This window comes from Telmatherina bonti, assembly GCF_933228915.1.
Source record: "Telmatherina bonti genome assembly, chromosome: 23".
Taxonomy (NCBI): Eukaryota; Metazoa; Chordata; class Actinopteri; order Atheriniformes; family Telmatherinidae; genus Telmatherina; species Telmatherina bonti.
In genome coordinates, this window is record NC_136632.1 from 70,041 (window position 1) to 86,374 (window position 16,334).

Genomic DNA, 16,334 nt, shown 5'->3' on the forward strand with positions numbered 1-16,334 from the left:
TCACTTAAAAACCTATTTCTTTTTCATTAATAATTATGTTGAAATGACTCAAAAAGATAACTTGCATTGCAAATCTTTGTTTTATTGAAGAGTTTTTAGATGACAATTTATGAATGCATATACTCCTAAATCATGAACATTCTAATACACCTAAAGGAGTAAGAGCACCAAACCTTTGTCTTATGAAAATACTACAAGTGAAATCGCTATCACTTAACAGTCATTTAAACACAATGATTGTTTATAAAACTACAAAACCGTTGTTTTTTTTTCCTTAAGCAGGCACATTTCACAGCACTTCAGATTTTTAATAAGTGAAAAACTATTCAAAAGTGGAAAAAGAAAATGAGGTAGACTGTATACCTTTACACTTTAAACAAAGTGCTCATTAACAGAAATGTAAAAACATGACAGAATATCAAAAATCCTCGTATTAATAAACATATTTCCATAGCATAGCTCCTGCAATTCAATAGTATTTTTTGAGAAACATGTTGGCAAGTTTCCTGTGGTTTTCAATCATCAAGTCCTGAACCAAGCACATCACAGGATTAGAATATTGGAAAATTGTGAGATTAGGATTGATAATTGTTCATAAACTATTCCAAAGTATAAACATAAAAAACTGAAGTATACTTTAAGTTCTTTGGGAAAACTACCCAAATAACAAAAGTTAAGTGCTTAAAACAACTTGGAGAGTATCAGTGTCAAAAATAACAATTAGAACATTGACATTCATGTATTTCTCCGTACAGTATATCTGCATGACATATTGGACTACTCTTTCTGTAATAAATAATTTTTGAGAGCATTCAAGCAAGGTTTCAGAGGTTTGCCATCATCACCCTAACCATCATCAACATTTTCTGAATGAAGGTAAAAGTGTTTGCAAGTTTCATAGGGTAGTCCAAATGCAGGACGTACATCAAGCCAAACAACAATGCAAATGCATCAGCAAACCTGGGAATATCACTGATAACCAAGTCATCTTCCACAACAACAGCAAGACTTGAAGGGCTGAAATGCACACAACTGGACTCAGTAGTGGTGTCAGAAACCACGGTTAGAAGGGCAACGGGAGTGTCACTAACATCTGGCTGATCTGATTCACCCACCTGGAAAAGACAAATAGAAAATTTAAGTGGCGAGAAAGAAAACATGCAATATATTTTATGTAGCTGGCAAGTCAAATGTAATTTCTTTAAAAAATTGATACTTACATTCCACGTCTTAAAAAATTTGGGGTCTTCCTCACGCAGATAGATTGGGAGAGCATGAAGGGCTGCTGTATGTTTAATGTTAGCATCTTGTTCCTCCTGCATGAGCAAGGATAAGAAGAGGTCATATAACTACAAAGGTTTACATACATTATCACTGGGAAGCATAAGTTTGCTCGTCAAATATGTCAATTCCTCATTATTTTGATCTATGCAGCCAGGGGTAAATTTTACTTTCTATGACTTTAATATGTATCTTTGTAATAAAAGACAATCAACTGATTAAACTTTCCAAGTGACAATGCAGAAGGTAGTTGCGGATTTTCTTTATAGTAAAGCCATGAAAACTTTAATCAAATAGCCTTTTCCTAACTCATCCAACAACAAGCAATACATAATTGTAACATGTTCTATAAATCCCCCCTCATTTAACATCAGGAAACAGTTCTTTTTCTTCTTATGGAGCACAATCTGAGAAAAAATGATGATGGGGTCCTCTCACACCCCTATTTCCTGGGTTTTGCTGGGGTGGGGTTCAGGCAGAGGACGAGTGCAGTTCTATTGACCTGCGGCCTGGGCTGGCTTGGCTGGGGGAAGGTGCTGCAAGCCCTGGAGGGGTTGCTGGGTCAGCTGTGTCTGGGGGTTGGTGGTGGACGCTGAAAGTGAGCAGGAGGAGGTTGTGGGTGCCTTGTGAGGGGCGCTCTTGTCATGTTGGGAAGGAGAGATGAGAGTGTGTAAGTGTGAATGTTTGAAGCTGTGAATGAAAAGTGAAAAGACTGGAGAGGAAAGGGTGTGAGGAATTAGGGTGAAAGAATTAAGGTAAGTGTGTGTGTATATGATAGGGTGTGTCTGTGTGCATGGGGGTGTCAGTGAGGATGGAGGGATGGATGGGGAGCATGTGTGTGTAGTGGGCAGTATGTGAGTGTGGGTGGATACATAGTGTGTATGGGGGGGTGAATGAGGATGGAGGGATGGGGTGGGGGGAGTGTGAAGGTTGTGTGTGTGTGTGAAGGGGTGTGTAGGGTGTGTGTGTGTGTGTGTGCATAGGGAGAAATAAGTGAGGAGGGTGAGTTAGGGGAATGTTTGATGGGGCACGTGTGTAAGTGGGTGTATTTGAGTGGAGGTGGAAGGGTGGGGAAGTGTGCTATGGAGTATGTGTAAGAAATTGGGCGTGTAGGGAGTTTGTGTGTGGGGGAGAGTTGGTGTTTGTGTGATGAGGAGTGTGTGTTGGGGGGTCTGGTTTCTGGTCTGGGGGTCCTGGCTCTCCCTTAGTATTGGCTGGGCCCTCTGCCTGCGAGGCGTGTAGGGTTGCTTTTAGGCACTTGGGGCCCGCGCTTTCTTTGCCCTGGGCGGCCAGCAGAACAATAATTTGCCCGTCTGGGCCCGCTGGAGCCTGTTCCCCTTGATGGGGGACTCTGGCAAGGGCCCATCTCTTCCACCTCCTGGGTGGAAACATAGTTGGCTCCGGGGTGGGGCGGTTGGGATCTGAGCTCAGGTGGCTGCCGGTTGCCCGTGTCTTGGGGTCCTCCTGGCCTGCCTCTGACGTGCCGATTCCTTTTTAAACATTCTTGCTCCGTATATTCTACATGTGACACAGTCACTGAGTCGTCCTCCAGATTTTCTCACTAATAGCAGCTAGTTTTCTTTATGTGTTTTTAACTTTAGCTGAACTACATGTATATTTAACTTGTTAATCTTTATCCTCCTGCAGGGGGCCCATGAGTCACCTTATGTTGGGTGTTGGTACAGGTGTAACAGATGGTCCAGAATCTGTGGTTGGCTTGTATGTGTGTATCTATACGTGTGTGTATATGTTCTTTACTCTGTATAAGGCGTTTTCTGTCTTCTCTCTGTTCTCTGTCTACTCTCTTTTCTTATCTTTTTTTCTGTTCTCTTTCTATCCTGTCTCTATCCTCTGATTAGGTCCAGCAATACTATGCAAACTGGTAAACAAAAATAAAATAAGAATCCAGAATATCAAGGGGATCATTATATCCATAAAGCCGCTCTTAGTAAAGCAAATTCGCTCAGCAGAACACAGCATCCAGATCATCATTCTGCTTGCTTCAGTACTGGACAAGACAATGTTAATAAAAAAAAGAAAGAAAAAAAGTTTAGAGCTGCAAGGCAAGCGTATAATGTTCTCTGCTATGAGACAAATAGATGAAAGCTGTACTTGACCTGTATGAGAAATGGATATTTCCAGTATTTAAAAAAAGTCTGACAGCCGCCTCACAGCAAGCAAGCTTGTTGGATTTACTTTTTTGTGTCCTTTTAGTTATTGATGAGAGTGGCCGTTGATGGGTTTAGCAGGTTCATGGTGAAAAATATACGGACAGTATTTGGTTCTGCAAAAGATCGGTATAACTAACCTGGGAATCATATGCCTTCATGATATCTCGCAGTGCATTTGAAGTCCTGCCAGTACGTGCTGCCTTCTGTCGGTATAGAGTCATGAGACAGGGTGTGTGTCTGTCTAGCTCAGAGTAGAACTGGTTTCGTAGGTTCACATTCGTGATGCGGTGGAACTCAGCACAAACATACAAAAACAAGAACACACAGTATAGCATATTAATGAATGTGGCATCTTTTATTTGAAATTACTTTATTTTTTCTGTTATAGTGGTATTTGTTCATTTAAGTGTTGATCATTAGACATTAAGTTTTTCCTTTTCCAAAACAAGCGCTATTTTGAAATGTTATGCTGCAAAATGAATGAACTATTCATTGAGCATGTTGTTGGGGATCTGAAGCTAGTTCAGATATGTACAGTAATGTGGTCAATATTGAAAATGGATACAAAAAAAAAAAAAAAAAAAAAATCAGAAATACAACTGGGTCGTACCTGCGACTCAGTTCGAAGAGCAGGCCATTTCTCCAGGAAGTCCCTTACTAATGGGCTGTCCTTAATAATCTCCTGGCGACGAAGTGCAAAGGTTGTATTCATCAGCTTTTCTATCAAAAGCTTGTTTGGCTCATTTCTCTCAACTTCGCTTTTGATCTGGACTCTCATTTCTTCCAGACTGGCCAAGTCTTCACCTTTGGGAAAGTTTGGAAGGTAGTTCACCTCAGCTCGTCTGGCTCTTTTTATGTTAGAATGGGGATGGTGACCTTCAGGATTGTTGATGCTCCTTCTGCCAGTGTTGACAGCCACCTCGACACATCCAGATCTGGCTAGCTTGGTTCGGTAATTTCCCATTTTAAATTTCATGCTCGTCTTCCACCCATAGCAGCCACTCCTACTTCCAAGTTCTCTTAGACATGGATGAGCAGCTATGAGAGCTTCTGCTGCCATTCCTACATCTCCATCACTTGGGTAAGCTTTAAAGCTGTATATCACCGCAGCCATGCTCTCCAGGATGTTGTGCTTTTGAGCCCAGGCTAATTTCAGTGTCTTTCCAGAAACCTCAAATTCTCTATTCCCCTGCTCAAGTACGTATTCCACTTCATACGAAAATGTAGGAACAGGTAACACGTCAGGCCAGGATTTCAGACGTTGACTTGCGGGCACATGAGGAAGGATTTCAGTGTCAGAACTTGCACAAGAACTTGTATCACTTTCAGACCTGACCACTCTTAATGTCCCCTTCTCTGGTAGCTCCTGAATATCAAGAAGACAGCTGAGTTGTCCATCAAAGTCAGGGTCCTCATATTGCAGGGTAAACTCAAAGTTCAGCTTTGGCTTGATCTTCTCTCTCAATATATTGATTAGTTCTTCCACTGAATTAGGCTTTTCAGCCTGAGTAATCTTCACTGCCACATCTGTGGTAATATAAACTCTCAGCAGGAATTTCTGAGATGCTGCTGTCATCTTTAAGGATAAATCATAAAGATAAAAGAGGGAAAACAAGATTGGTTCAATCATTTCAATACACAAAAATGAATAACATGTCATTAGCCCTAATGTTGCTTGTGATAAACATATGATCAAAAATCCTTCCTAAAGCTGCCATGAAACAAATTTTATGTTACATTTCATGCAATATCAGTATATAGCCTAATTAATTCGCTGATGTGGATGCATTCTTAAGTTTTGAAATTCTAAAAAACTGTTATCTTGAACATAGGGGCACTTATTATTGTTGCACTCCAAAATTAAATGGCTTGGGACACTACAAATTTCAGCAATGCTAAACAGAGTTGTGAGTGGAGATAGTTTAGGGAATTAGATATGGTCAATCAGACAAGGCTGGGCTACATGCAGATGCAAATTGCAATTTGGAATTAATTTCATGACACCTTTAAGACCATTAATTGAAGGATATGACATTATATTTACTGTTTTCTTGAATTCAACAGTACATTGTCCAACAATCCAACACACAAATAATAAATTGTTACAGTTACAAAGTGAAACATTTAACAGCCTGGTACATAGTTACAGCCATAGTAAATAGTAAGTGTATCCTCTTGCAATTTTAATATTTTTATGTGAACTTTAGAATATGGGGGGGGGGGGGAGGTATCAGTCATTGGAAAAAAATTACAGAGGCAATGTTTGAAAACAATCTCACGTAATGTAAAGATTCAACATCATACGAAAGATAATTACTTAAAGTTTACATTGTTATTAAAGAGATCCACATACACTAGTTAGTGAAAAAGACTGTTTTTTTAAGTGGGAAAATGCATAGCCCCTTATCCAAAATATATTAAGCATGATAATGGGAAATGTACAAAGTAGGCTACATTCCTTTTTTTGGGGGCAATTTTTTATTTTTTACCACCATCTGACTCACCAAACTGTTCGCATGCAGAACTGTCTATGCACTGACTAGGGAGAGGTGTGTAATATAACTGTCATGCTTGCCGGAACCAGACCCAAAAATGCCAGACAGACACACCACAGGAGGTTTACTGAGGGCAATACTTCCTTTAATTGCTCAAAAAAACAAAAATGAGCAACATCACCAAAACACTAGAGAAAAACAAAGTTTAACACAGGAGCAATGCAGGCAGCAGTCCTGGGCAGCCACACACACCCAAGAGCTGTGCACCACTGACGACTATCTGGCAAAGACTGAGAGAGGCAGCCCTCCTTAAGTACTGGAGGGAGCGATGATGAAATGCAGGTGTGCTGACACGCCCAGGGCTGCTGCACAGCCTAAAACAAAGAGGGGAAAAAAAGGAAAAATCAAATTACCTCAGGAGCAAATACACAAACCATAAACAAAACCCTGACAGTACCCCCCCCCTTAAGAACCGCCACCTGGCGGAGCACCAGGCGCACCCGGATGATCCCTATAAAAAGCCCTCAAAAGCCCAGGGTCCAAAATGAAACGGCATGGGATCCAAGACCACTCCTCCGGACCATAGCCTGCCCAGTCAACCAGGTACTGAAGGCCCCACCCACGACGACGCACATCCAAAACCCTGTCAACAGTAAAAGCAGGGTGACCATCAACAACCCGGGAGGGTGGAGGGGGAACGGCCGGAGGGCTCAGAGGACATGGAGAAACAGGTTTAAGCAAGGATACATGAAAAGTGGGGTGCACAGACAAAGATCAGGGAAGCTTGAGACGTACAGCGGAAGGATTAACAACCCTGTCCACTTCAAAGGGACCAATATAACGGGGAGCCAGTTTACGAGACTCAACTTGGAGGGGAAGATCCTTGGATGATAACCAAACCTTCTGACCTGGCCGATACACTGGTGTGGGGGCACGATGACGGTCAGCCAAGCGTTTGTACCTGGTGTTTGTCCTTAACAGGGCATCCCGTGCCTGTTGCCACACTCGCCGACAGCATTGGACGTGCTCCTGGACAGACGGAACTGCCACCTCCAGTTCTTGTGAAGGGAAAAGCGGAGGCTGGAACCCAAACATGCACATGAATGGTGACATACCAGTAGCAGAGGAGGAGAAGGAGTTGTGGGCATATTCAATCCAGGGAAGATGCTGGGACCAGGAGGGCACATCGAAGGGCTGTCTCAAGGCTCTGATTGGCCCGCTCTGTCTGGCCATTGGATTGAGGATGATATCCAGAAGAGAGACTGGCTGTTGCCCCCAACGCCCTACAGAATGCTCGCCAGACCTGAGATGAAAACTGGGGACCACGATCAGAGACAATATCTGTAGGGATACCATGGAGACGGAATACGTGGGTGACCAATAACTCTGCTGTTTCAAAGGCCGAAGGCAGTTTGGGTAAGGGGACGTAATGCACCCCCTTGGAAAAACGGTCAACAATGGTGAGGATTGTAGAGTGTCCTTGAGATACAGGAAGACCCGTGACAAAATCCACTGCAATGTGGGACCAAGGACGATGAGGTATAGGGAGCGAATGGAGCGGACCCGCAGGTGACTGATTGGAAGTCTTCCCTCTGGCACAGGTTGTACAAGCTGAAACAAACTCACGAGTGTCCTTACAGATGGATGGCCACCAAAAACGCTGACGGAGGAGCTCCAGAGTCCAGTGAATTCCAGGGTGACAGGCGATTTCAGAGCAATGAGCCCATTGCAGGACTTGGGATCTGAGAGGAGTTGGAACAAACAAGCGGTTATCAGGGACATTGTCAGGTGGAGGTTGTACCTGAAGAGCTTCCTGAATCCTTTGTTCCACCTCCCATAGTACAGCACCCAAAACACAGGAAGGAGGAAGTATCGTCTCAGATGGGGTGCTGGTTGGTTCATCTTCTGATTGACGAGAGAGTGCATCCGGCTTCACATTTCTGGATCCAGGTCTGTAGGTAAGAGTAAAGTTGAATCTGTCAAGAAACAAGGACCACCTGGCTTGTCGGGGGTTTAACCTCTTGGCTGACCGGAGGTAAGAGAGATTCTTATGGTCAGTCCAGACGATGAATGGGTGCTCCGCTCCCTCCAGCCTGTGACGCCACTCCCCCAATGCCAATACCACTGCTAGCAGTTCGCGGTTCCCAACGTCATAGTTGCGTTCTGCAGGTGACAAACGACGTGAAAAGTGGGCACAAGGGTGTATTCTGTCATCTTGAGCCGACCTTTGCGATAACACTGCTCCTACTCCTGAATCAGAGGCATCAACCTCAACGATGTATTGTTTGGTGTGGTCCGGGTGAGTGAGGACTGGAGCATTGGTAAATAATGTCTTTAGCGTAATAAAAGCCTTGTCTGCCTCGGGTGTCCATTTGAATCTCTGCAGTGTTGAAGTGAGTTGAGTTAGAGGTGCAGCCACCTTACTGTAGTCTCTGATGAAGCATCTAAAAATTGGCAAATCCAAGGAACCTCTGAAGTTGCTTCCTGGACTCAGGGACTGGCCATTCCACCACGGCTCTGATCTTGGCAGGATCAGGAACCATCTCGCCCTCTTGTATAATGAAACCAAGAAAACTCACAGACTTTGAATGAAATTCGCATTTCTCCGCCTTCACAAAGAGGCCATTTTCTAGGAGGCGCTGGAGCACAAGTCTGACGTGACTCTGATGTTCCTCTAGTGATTGGGAGAAGATGAGGATGTCATCAAGATACACAAAAACAAATCTGTTCAGCATGTCCTGTAAAATGTCATTAACAAGGGCCTGGAAAACCGCAGGAGCGTTTGTCAAGCCAAATGGCATAACAAGGTATTCAAAATGACCTAGTGGGGTGTTAAAGGCAGTTTTCCACTCGTCTCCTTCTTTGATCCTGACCAGGTGGTAGGCATTTCTCAAATCCAGTTTAGTAAACTGGGAGGCTTGGTGAAGAAAATGGAAGGCAGAATCAAGCAGTGGCAGGGGATATTTATTCTTGACTGTAATCTCATTTAAACCCCTGTAATCGATACATGGACAAAGAGTGCCGTCTTTCTTACCCACAAAAAAGAAACCCGCACCAACAGGAGAGGAAGATGGGCGTATGATTCCAGCTGACAGGGAGTCCTTTATGTATGTCTCCATAGCCTCTCTTTCAGTATGAGAGAGGTTATAAAGTCTGCTGGAGGGTAGCTTGGCTCCAGGCAAAATATCAATCTTGCAATCGTATGGACGATGGGGGGGGTAAGGATAGTTGCTCGTTCCTTGCTGAAAACAGTAGCAAGGTCATGGTAAATAGCAGGCACGGAGGAGAGGTCTGGTGGATCAGGCACCTTAGGCATTAGAACACCCTGGGGAGATAAAGCAGACTTCAGACAATGTACATGGCAGAATGTACTCCAACAAATTATAGTACCCTTTGACCAGTCCAAATGGGGATTATGTGTCTTTAACCAAGGGAGACCAAGGATGAGAGGGGAGTGGGGAGAATGAATGACCAAGAATTGGATCTCCTCTCGGTGATTACCTGAGGTTAACAGGGTTACTGGCTGGGTCTGATGAGTTACCATAGCCAAAACTCTGCCATCAACTGCATAAATGGTTCGGGTCTCAGAGAGCTGCACTAAAGGAATGGAATGCTTTTTAACAATGGATTCATCAATGAAATTTTCATCTGCCCCAGAGTCAATAAAAGGTGAAAATGGTATTGAAGCTTGACCAACTAATAAAACAGAGGTTAACTGGGTACGGTGACTGTAGACTAGAGGAGGATTTGAGATATGACCCATTCGGACTCCTCTTACCTCGAATGGGTCTAATCTTTTGACCGCAAGGGACAGTTCGGCAGTAGGTGACCAGGTTGACCACAGTAGAAGCAGAGTCTCTGTCGGAATCTCCTCTCTCGCTCAGCAGGGGTGAGCCCAGTTCGACCCAGCTGCATGGGTTCATCAAGCCAAGCCGGAGATGGAGCTGAACCTGGTAGCGTTGGGGATGATCCCACGGCAGCTGTAGGTAGAAGAGCTAGTTGTCGGGAAGGAGGAGGGCCAGAGCGAGCACCACGTTCCCGCCGCCTCTCCCTGAGGCGGTTATCCATCTTGGTGGCCAACTGCATGAGAGCTTGCAAAGAGTCACATTCGTCACGGAGAACTAGTTCATCACGGATTGAATCATTTAGACTCCTCAAAAAAAACATCCTGAAGAGTCCCAAAAAGGCCAGACAGAGACAACCACAGGAGGTTTACTGAGGGCAATACTTCCTTTAATTGCTCAAAAAAACAAAAATGAGCAACATCACCAAAACACTAGAGAAAAACAAAGTTTAACACAGGAGCAATGCAGGCAGCAGTCCTGGGCAGCCACACACACCCAAGAGCTGTGCACCACTGACGACCATCTGGCAAAGACAGAGAGGCAGCCCTCCTTAAGTACTGGAGGGAGCGATGATGAAATGCAGGTGTGCTGACACGCCCAGGGCTGCTGCACAGCCTAAAACAAAGAGGGGGAAAAAAAGGAAAAACAAATTACCTCAGGAGCAAATACACAAACCATAAACAAAACCCTGACAATAACCTCACTTAAAAGACTGAAATTTTCACAACATGCAAAATACTTTCAGTGGAGAAGTATGAAGTGCTTTGGCATCAGTAGCAGTTCTCCCTCAATGTAGTATGCAGAGAGGGGCAAGTAGTCATTTAAGTCTGACATGCTGTGGACAGTCATACTGCTTGCGGAAAGTTTATATGATCTCAGGTGTTCAGTGTAGTTTGATATGTGTTCTTGACAAAGAAAACTGACATCATTGTTTACAATGAGGATCAGTTTAATTTTGCTGAACTTTGGCAGTCCTGCCCCACGGACACAAACATTCAGCACTGTAGGTTGTGCCATTGACAATGATCTGTGATGTGGTGTAGATTACACTGCTGTCTGTTATATTTTTGATGTGTTCCCTTGCAACTTCTGGAAGTTCGAAACCATGACAGAAGACACATTTGATATCTCCTGATGTGGCTTAAAATATGATGGTGCACTGAGATAGTATGCCACCATGTGCTGATGTCTTGTTGCAAGTGTAACCCGTAGTGGGTAACAGTGAAATTTCAAAAATTATTTTTAGTTATGGAACTATGAATCTGGGCTGTTATCAGAAGAACTAAGGTCGTCTCTAGGAGGTTAACAGCCAGTAATAACATACACAAGAAATGGTTACTGCAAGTACCCGTGTATTTTCTTATCATGAAGTGAAGTGACAAGTGACAATATTTACAATTTGTACAGCCTAGGTCATGACCTTAAGAAAGCAACATGAATAACATTTCAAGATCGCTTATATAAAATACATGGGAAAAGACAACATTAGTAAATAAGTCATCAGTGAACAACCAATAATTCATCAGAAAAAAAAAAAAACACAAAATCCCCAAATTCCCACCCCAAAGGTCCCAAGGATCTCAGAGTCTGTAGGCGGGCCTAGGCGAGGCCCAACACAGTTGGGGGTGCAGAGGGTATAATCCAAGGGGGGAAGAAAGAAGGAAAAGGCACGACAGTCCGTAATATAAAGCACAAAGTGCTAAAGTGCTAAAGCTAAACAGTTTATAATTAAACTGCAGCAGGGTGACTGGGCGCAAACGGGGGGCTAGGGCATGTGTATCTTGACTCCTACCGCTTGGACAGGAGGATCATTAAGGAATTCAGCTTCCTGGGCTCGTAGCTCGCCATCAACTGGGCTTAAATGGGACCAAAAGAAAGACCCAACCTGTATAAACAGGACCAGTATATTAGCTGCTAATTGTTGACCAACAATAATTAAAGAAAAATGCACAAATTAGTTAAAGTACAAATTAGCATCTAAAGTGCACTTAAAATCATCAAGACATGTCATAATATCAAAAAACCTTTTCATTACACGAAAAGAAAAAACATATTTCATAGAGCCATAGTTACACCTGTAACTTGATTAAATGCGGTTCAACGCCATTGTTAACATAGCATGTGGCTAATGAGCGTCATTAGATTACATAGGGTTAGCAGCTAATGCGGAGCTAATGCTAAGCTAACCATTGAAAATGAATGGAGCGCGACTAGCGCGTGGTCGTAGTAATGACAAACAAACACTCACCAACTCGCAGTGACTATATTATCACGGTCACTCGCTTTGCACGGCTCTGTTCCAGTGACACACACCTAAAACAGGGTTTGGCATAATGTAAGATGATGGTAATACAGATATTAGCACGATCTACGTTGTCCGAAGTGAAAGTTTACCTGCTGCAGCTTATCCCCCTTCGAACCCCCGTGCCGCGCAACCGCCGGATCCGGCATGATTAAAAGCACTCGGTCACATGATTCACGTGCATCACGTGGCTACTGAAATCCCGCGGAAAGGGCCCGAAATCACGCGAGAAGTCAGCGCGGCTCATTTACAGGCAGTGGTGGAATTAGTTATAAAAAAGGCATTTTATATGTATGTTGTCTACAGGGGTTACACAAGTGTTTAACACATTTTTAAAGTTTTGTGTGTTATGAACCACATGTTTAAAAAAGCGATGATTACCCTCGAATCTCATAGTCCATAAATGGACAAGAGGCCCAAATGCACGTATGAGAGCTGGGTAATGTTCCACATAATGATGTTTTGGGAGCAGTCTGCACTCGGAAAAAACTTCTTGAATAATCTGTCTGTGGTCATCTATTTTTGTCTGCAAATACTGAATAGACTCCTCATCAAATTTCGGAGACAGAACAAGTTCCACAATCTCTTTCAGATCCATTAACACTGTCCATGCAGCATCGCCCTCAGGAATAATGTTACCAATCATGCCTGGGAGCAGTCTTAACAATGTACAGTTCTCATGACCATTGCCACCAATGGTCCTCTTTGCAGCTAAGTTCTTTGAGATAGGCTTTGGTTTGTCTATCTTATCGGTGTGTTGGTAAGGGAAGGACAAAATCCTTCTGTTTAAATGGTCCAGGGTAAAATATTTCAGTCGAATCATCTCCTGAATACATAGGGCCAATTCCACAGGTATAATGCCCTCAAAAAGGTCATGGAGAGCATCAGGAGGGAAACCTGTGGTTGTGTGAAAATACTGCAAACTCTCTGTTAAGATGCAGTCCCTTTAACACCAGATTGACTTAGAGCAACCCCCTGCTTAACATCTTGCACATCACGGTCACGACTGGCTTTTGTTCTAAGAGAAAACTTGCTATCTTCTACAGCATGAGACTGAATTTGGTCTCGTGTAGCATTGCAGAATCTGCAAATAAATCCTGATTTGAAGGACTGACTAAAGCCTGCTAATCCATGAGCAGCCAGATTATCAGATACAACACAGAAAACAGTTCCACGAATGGACTGACCAAGTGACTCAATGAATATGCCATCTTGTTCAAGAGTGCTTAGATCATGTACCAAAGGACCAGGGGTTCGTTGATAACCCCACCTTTGAAGATCAGACACTTTACACAAAGCTGCTAGCTGAATCACATGCAGAGCTGAACGGTATTTACTTGGTAGATCAGCAAACACCCAATACACAGCACACAGTTTGTGTATTTTTCTTAAAGTGCCAAGTGGATTGGCTATTTCAAGATCATCTATGTACAAAATCAGTGGCAATGTAAGCTCTGGTGAAGACAGTAAGTCATTTTTTTTATGACAAGAGCCATCTTGATGGCTCAAGTATGTACCTTCTTGTGAAATCACAGTTTCCTTAATTTTGTCAAGGATATTAGTATGTTTGAATATTTCCTGGATCATATGCAGTATAGGGACATAAGTGATTGTACATCCAGGCTCTAACACATACTGAATTGGCATCACCACAGGGTAATTCTTCTCAAAAAATGTCTTCCTTCGTTTACTTGAAGACAAGTCCTCTCCTTTAGCTGTAGCACAAACAAAAATGTTAGTGTCCTTCACAGCTTTCATGAAATCATTCAGGATTGTTTCAGCAAAAGGGATTTTGTGCCTCTAATATTTCCTGTATTGCCTCTTTGACAAGAGGTTCAGACATGGAAAAGATCTGGGTTAGACTATTCACTATTTCCTGAGATGCAATTTCAGAAACATAAAGAAGTTTTCATCTTCAAAAACAGTGAACATAAGTTGTGGTGCAACTGAGCTCTCAAGTGGCCAGTATCACAAAGACAATCAGCCTCATGAAAAGGTAAAGTTTCCTCATGTTGGTACTGAAGAGGATCTGCAAGGTCTCCAGTCATTATAACCGGGTCACCACCATTTTCTGTTGACATAATGTCATCACGAATGTGTGAACTGCCTGCGTGTGCTCTACCTTTGTGTGCATTAAATGATGAGTAGACATTTGTCTGGTATTTGCAGTGTTCATATGGGCAAGTCACAGTCTCATGTTGTTTCAAGTGTCCTCTTAGATGGCTTAACAATAATATCTCTGAGAAGGGTTGTTTAACTTTACACAATGGACAGGTAAAAAATGTTTGTGCTCCTGAACTTACACTGGTTTTAGACAGATCACTGTGAAACCGTGACAAATGGGTCCTTAGAGCATTAAATGATTTAAATGTACAAATGCAAGAGTTGTAGAGACATGGCAAGGGGCTAACTGCTGAATAAAGGCTATGCTTCAAACGAAAATGCCTAAACAACTGTGCACGGGTGTCTAAAGAGACACCACACAACTTGCACTTCCAATCCATGGGCTCAATGAAACGTTACAATTTCAATGGAAAAAAAAAACTACAATGGAACATAATTCAGTTTTCCTGCATATACCATTCTTGTTGCAAAAGAAAAATTTCAGTCTAAAGAAATGGCACTGAAACGTACGGCTTGGTTCCTGCAGAGGGCCTGTTAATACATTTAACTACATTTAGTAATGTGAGTGCAAGGGCTCAAAATTGCAGAGTGCATGTAGTTGTAAAAATGACTTTTTTACTTGTGATTCTAAAGATTTAAAAAAAACAAATGCTTATGTATAGTTGTATGTTTTAACTTGCTGTTCACTTGGGTGCAATCAGTTGCTCCTTGCAATGGCAGTATTAATTGTGTTGATCCATGCTCATTTAATATCAAACTTGCTCTGACAAAGCTGTGGAGGTAACTATGTTCATGTAATACAGAGCTGGATTCTTAAAATAAGAATAAATCTCCATCCATCCATCCATCTTCTGCCGCTTATCCGGGGTCGGGTCGCGGGGGCAGCAGCCTAAGCAGGGAAGCCCAGACTTCCCTCTCCCCAGCCACATTTGCCAACTCTGCGGGGGGGATCCCGAGGCGTTCCCAGGCCAGCCGAGAGATGTAATCCCTCCAGCGTGTCCTGGGTCTTCCCCGGGGTCTCCTCCCAGAGGGACGTGCCTGGAACACCTCACCAGGGAGGCGTCCAGGAGGCATCCTGACCAGATGCCCGAGCCACCTCAACTGGTTCCTCTCGATGCGAAGGAGCAGCGGCTCTACTCTGAGCCCCTCCTGGATGACTGAGCTCCTCACCCTATCTCTAAGGGAGAGCCCGGCCACCCTGCGGAGGAAACCCATTTCAGCCGCCTGTATACGAGATCTCGTTCTTTCGGTCACGACCCACAGCTCATGACCATAGGAATAAAGAAGGGGACCACTTTATGTCAAATTATACCAAAGAGTGATTTATGACCCCTGTCATCCAATGAGAAGCTGCCACGTCACAAGTGGGCGTGGCTTAATGAACCGGAAGTCCCACCCCATCAGTGAGCCAATCAGCGTGTGCCACGTCACGAGTGGGCGTATCTTAATGAACCGGAAGTCCCACCCCCTCAGTGAGCCAATCAGCGTGTGCCACGTCATAAGGGGGCGTATCTTAATGAACCGGAAGTCCCTCCCCCTCTGTGAGCCAATCAGCGTGTGCCACGTCATAAGTGGGCGTAACTTGGGTGAGGTGCGGTCCCTGGACCACGTGATGTCCGGAAGTGAAAGTCCCTCCTCCCAGGCGTGGCTCTAAAGTGACGTCATCCGTGGGCGGTCCCTGGACCACGTGATGTCCGGAAGTGACGTATGTCCGTACGTCATTTCCCTCCTCCCAGGCGTGGCTCTGAAGTGACGTCATCCGGTGGCGGTCCCTGGACCACGTGATGTCCGGAAATGACGTATGTCCGTACGTCATACCTGGGCGGCATGTCCGGACATGTCTTCTGGACGTACGTCATGCCTGGGCGGTGTGCCTGGACATGTTAGGGGCATGTCCGAACGAGTCTAGAGGTATAAAAAGTGGTCCGGGGGGAAAAAAAGAAAATTAAAAAAACGTCTAAGAGAAAGAGTAATAAAATAAGGTAAAGAAAGTTTTGGGAAAAAAAAAAAAAATCCCTTACCTTCTCCATATGCGTGTCACTCTGATGCAATTAGTATTTCTTCAGCGATGAGACGTGGTTTTTTATTTTGCCTGAGTCTTTTGGGTCTACTGGAA

At 43.7% G+C, this 16,334-nt stretch overlaps 2 protein-coding genes across 4 annotated transcripts; both read right to left on the minus strand.

Annotated features, from left to right (window-relative positions):
* Window positions 1-287: 287 nt before the first annotated feature.
* Window positions 288-5,111, minus strand: LOC306773681 (uncharacterized protein). Its single transcript, XM_079263566.1, has 3 exons — window positions 3,590-5,111; window positions 1,221-1,316; window positions 288-1,115 (listed from the first exon to the last, which is right to left on the minus strand). The coding sequence occupies exon 1, from the start codon at window positions 5,080-5,082 to the stop codon at window positions 3,976-3,978; it is 1,107 nt and encodes a 368-aa protein (XP_079119692.1). The 5' UTR covers window positions 5,083-5,111; the 3' UTR covers window positions 288-1,115; window positions 1,221-1,316; window positions 3,590-3,975.
* Window positions 5,112-5,739: 628 nt separating this feature from the next.
* On the minus strand, window positions 5,740-12,234 carry LOC306773119 (uncharacterized protein). 3 transcript variants are annotated; one of them, XM_079262850.1, is made up of 5 exons: window positions 12,187-12,228; window positions 12,041-12,105; window positions 11,585-11,677; window positions 9,726-10,407; window positions 5,740-9,272 (listed from the first exon to the last, which is right to left on the minus strand). In XM_079262850.1, the coding sequence occupies exon 5, from the start codon at window positions 7,871-7,873 to the stop codon at window positions 6,722-6,724; it is 1,152 nt and encodes a 383-aa protein (XP_079118976.1). In that variant the 5' UTR covers window positions 7,874-9,272; window positions 9,726-10,407; window positions 11,585-11,677; window positions 12,041-12,105; window positions 12,187-12,228; the 3' UTR covers window positions 5,740-6,721. The 3 variants fall into 3 exon arrangements, with proteins under 3 accessions (XP_079118976.1, XP_079118977.1, XP_079118975.1); XM_079262851.1 differs by lacking the exon at window positions 11,585-11,677 and having other exon boundaries at window positions 12,187-12,234; XM_079262849.1 differs by having other exon boundaries at window positions 9,726-11,677.
* Window positions 12,235-16,334: the final 4,100 nt, after the last annotated feature.

What these genes read in the sequence shown, in the direction of transcription:
- LOC306773681 (XM_079263566.1), bottom strand. Translation starts at nt 5,082, where the DNA reads ATGATTGAACCAATCTTGTTTTCCCTCTTTTATCTTTATGATTTATCC.
- LOC306773119 (XM_079262851.1), bottom strand. Translation starts at nt 7,873, where the DNA reads ATGCACTCTCTCGTCAATCAGAAGATGAACCAACCAGCACCCCATCTG.